This window comes from Aptenodytes forsteri, unplaced genomic scaffold (genome assembly GCF_000699145.1).
Source record: "Aptenodytes forsteri isolate BGI_AS27 unplaced genomic scaffold, ASM69914v1 Scaffold147, whole genome shotgun sequence".
Taxonomy (NCBI): Eukaryota; Metazoa; Chordata; class Aves; order Sphenisciformes; family Spheniscidae; genus Aptenodytes; species Aptenodytes forsteri.
The window spans coordinates 877,549-879,731 of record NW_008795320.1 but is presented as its reverse complement, the minus strand read 5'-3'; the positions used below and the strand labels follow the sequence as shown (position 1 = coordinate 879,731).

The 2,183-nt window shown below is 70.6% G+C and overlaps 2 protein-coding genes across 2 annotated transcripts in view; both read right to left on the bottom strand.

The window, feature by feature from the left end:
- CILP2 (cartilage intermediate layer protein 2) overlaps positions 1 to 1,393 on the bottom strand; it is a 20,173-nt gene extending 18,780 nt beyond the window's left edge. Inside the window, exon 1 of the mRNA XM_019472200.1 lies at positions 1,321 to 1,393. Coding sequence (XP_019327745.1) covers positions 1,321 to 1,381 — 61 coding nt within the window. The 5' untranslated portion in view covers positions 1,382 to 1,393. The remainder of the gene's footprint in view (positions 1 to 1,320) is intronic.
- A 239-nt stretch (positions 1,394 to 1,632) lies between these two features.
- YJEFN3 (YjeF N-terminal domain containing 3) overlaps positions 1,633 to 2,183 on the bottom strand; it is a 4,744-nt gene continuing 4,193 nt past the window's right edge. The window contains 1 exon segment of the mRNA XM_019472199.1: positions 1,633 to 1,647. Within this exon segment, the coding sequence (XP_019327744.1) occupies positions 1,633 to 1,647 (15 nt within the window).

Below are 2,183 nucleotides of genomic sequence, written 5' to 3'. Positions count from 1 at the left end.
CACGCATGGCCCACAGGCTGTGCGCCGGGGCAATGCTGCCTGCGAGCTCCCGGCTGCCCCAGGGCGAGCTTGGCCCCGGAGGTGATGTGGGACGGGGAGACGTGCCGGGGTGTCCATGCATGCACCCGCCACGCCGAGGCCATGGCATGAACCCGGCATCACACTAAGCCCCACCAGCCAAACCGGGAGGCGGCAGGAAATTGGGCCGTAAAACCACAGGGAAACACCGCCACGGCAGCAGCCGGCCCGGGGGGGCTTGCTGTGCACCCTGGGTGGAGGGTGTTCCCCCCCCAGCTCCCACCGAGCCTCATCAGCCACATCCCACGGGAGTGAACCCCAGGGAGCCGGGGTCTCCAAGGGCAGCCCTGCCCACCTGCCCCTCACGCGGGTGACCCCGGGTGCTGAGACAGGGGGTTCAGCTGTGCTGGAGGGGACGGACGCGGGGAGCAGGTCCCTGGAGAGAAACCTGGCCCCTGGTGCCTGTCACCCACGGGCACCGAGCAGGATGCGGCCGAACACTCAAGACACCCCTGTGCAGCCTGGACCACTGTGAGTACCCCACGAGCATGCAATGGGTACCCCACGGGCACCCCACGGGCATGCAGTGGGCACCATCCCTCCACCGGCAGCAATCCCACGGCAGGGGGGACTCGACCCTGCCACCTCCTGTCCCCTCCCCAGGTGGCAGGGAGCTGGGGGACAGCAGGACCCGTTGCAGCCCCTGTTCTGCAGGTGGATGGATTTTTGTCCCCGGACCAGGGACATTCCCGGCTCAGTCTCGCCCGGATGCTGCCCTTGGCACCTTGCGGAGACCCCCACAGGGCTGGGGGTCCTCAGCACCAGGGGGCAAAAGCACCAGGGGGCAAAAGCACCATGGAGCAGCTGGGGTGGCCGAGCTAGCCGGGGCTTCCCGCAGGTGCTCAGCTATCCGGCGCAGGAGCAGGCAGGGCTGGCGGGGACACGGCACGGGGCACGTCCCCATCCCTCTGGTGACACGGCCCCGGGGAGGGCAAAACTGCCCCGAGCCTTGCCAACGCGTCCTCCCACCGGCACATGCCGGAGGGACCGTCCCCGGCCGTGGCCATGACCCTGGTGCACCTCTGACCCTGGCACACATCTGGCCCTGGTGCACATCTGACCCTGGCACACATCTGGCCCCGGTGCACATCTGGCCCTGGCACGCATCTGGCGAGCGTTCAGCCCCATCCCCATCCTGCCCCGCATCGCCGCTGCCACCAGCCCCCAGGAGGGCAGGGATGCCCCCGGCCGGTGGCACGGATGGGTCCCCGCGCTGCGGTTAGATGGCAGACCCGGCCTTACCTGGTGCCCCAGCACCGTGCAGGGCGGCAAGAGCCAGGAGGGCCAGCGCCAGCTCCCCCATGGCTGCCCGCGCGGTGGCAGGTCGGCTGGTGACGGCGAGCGCGGCGGCACCGCGGGTCTATATATGAGGCCTTTCCCCCTCGCGCCGGCAGACAGCAGCAATCGGCTCCTGGCACGCGGGGCTGTCGGCTCTGCCGGGGCTGGATCGGTGTCAAGAGGGAAGTGGGAAGGAGCCCTCCCCGGCGAGCCGGCCGCGCGCTGCTGCTCGCCGCTCCAGCCCGGGAAACTTGAGGGTTTGTTTTTGCAAAGCTGCTAAAATTGGATGCACTTGGGAATGCGGAGGGGAGGGAAGGGAAAAAGCCAAGCGAGCCCTGCCTCGGCGCTCCTGCGGTTGGGGTCGGGGTGCCAGAGCTCCCCTGGCTCCCCCTGCCCGGCGGGCTGGCGGGGCCGGTGGGCGCCCGCACCGTGACCTGGCCCACGTGGGTGCGCCGGGGCTGCCCGCGCCCCAGTGCCGAGGTGGAGCTGAGGCCGTGCAGAGCTCGGTGCACCCAAGGCCCCGGCTGCCCCCCGGGGCCGCAGGATGCAAAGCACCCAGCAGCGCTGGCGTGTGATGGCGGGATGGGGGGGACAGGGTGGGGACCCCCCCCCCAGGATCACCCCCAAACCACGGCCACCCACGGCTGGGGACTGCAGCCCCCTCCTGCAGCCCGGCCGGCGGAAATCCCGGCGCATTCCCTGCATTCCCCGAAATTCCAGCTGCACCGAGCTCCCCGGAGGTGGGGGGGAGGCAGCTCCCAGCGCTGTTGCGGGGTGAAGAACACCCTCTCATGGGACCCCAGTGGCTGGGGGGGGCGCCCTGGGCG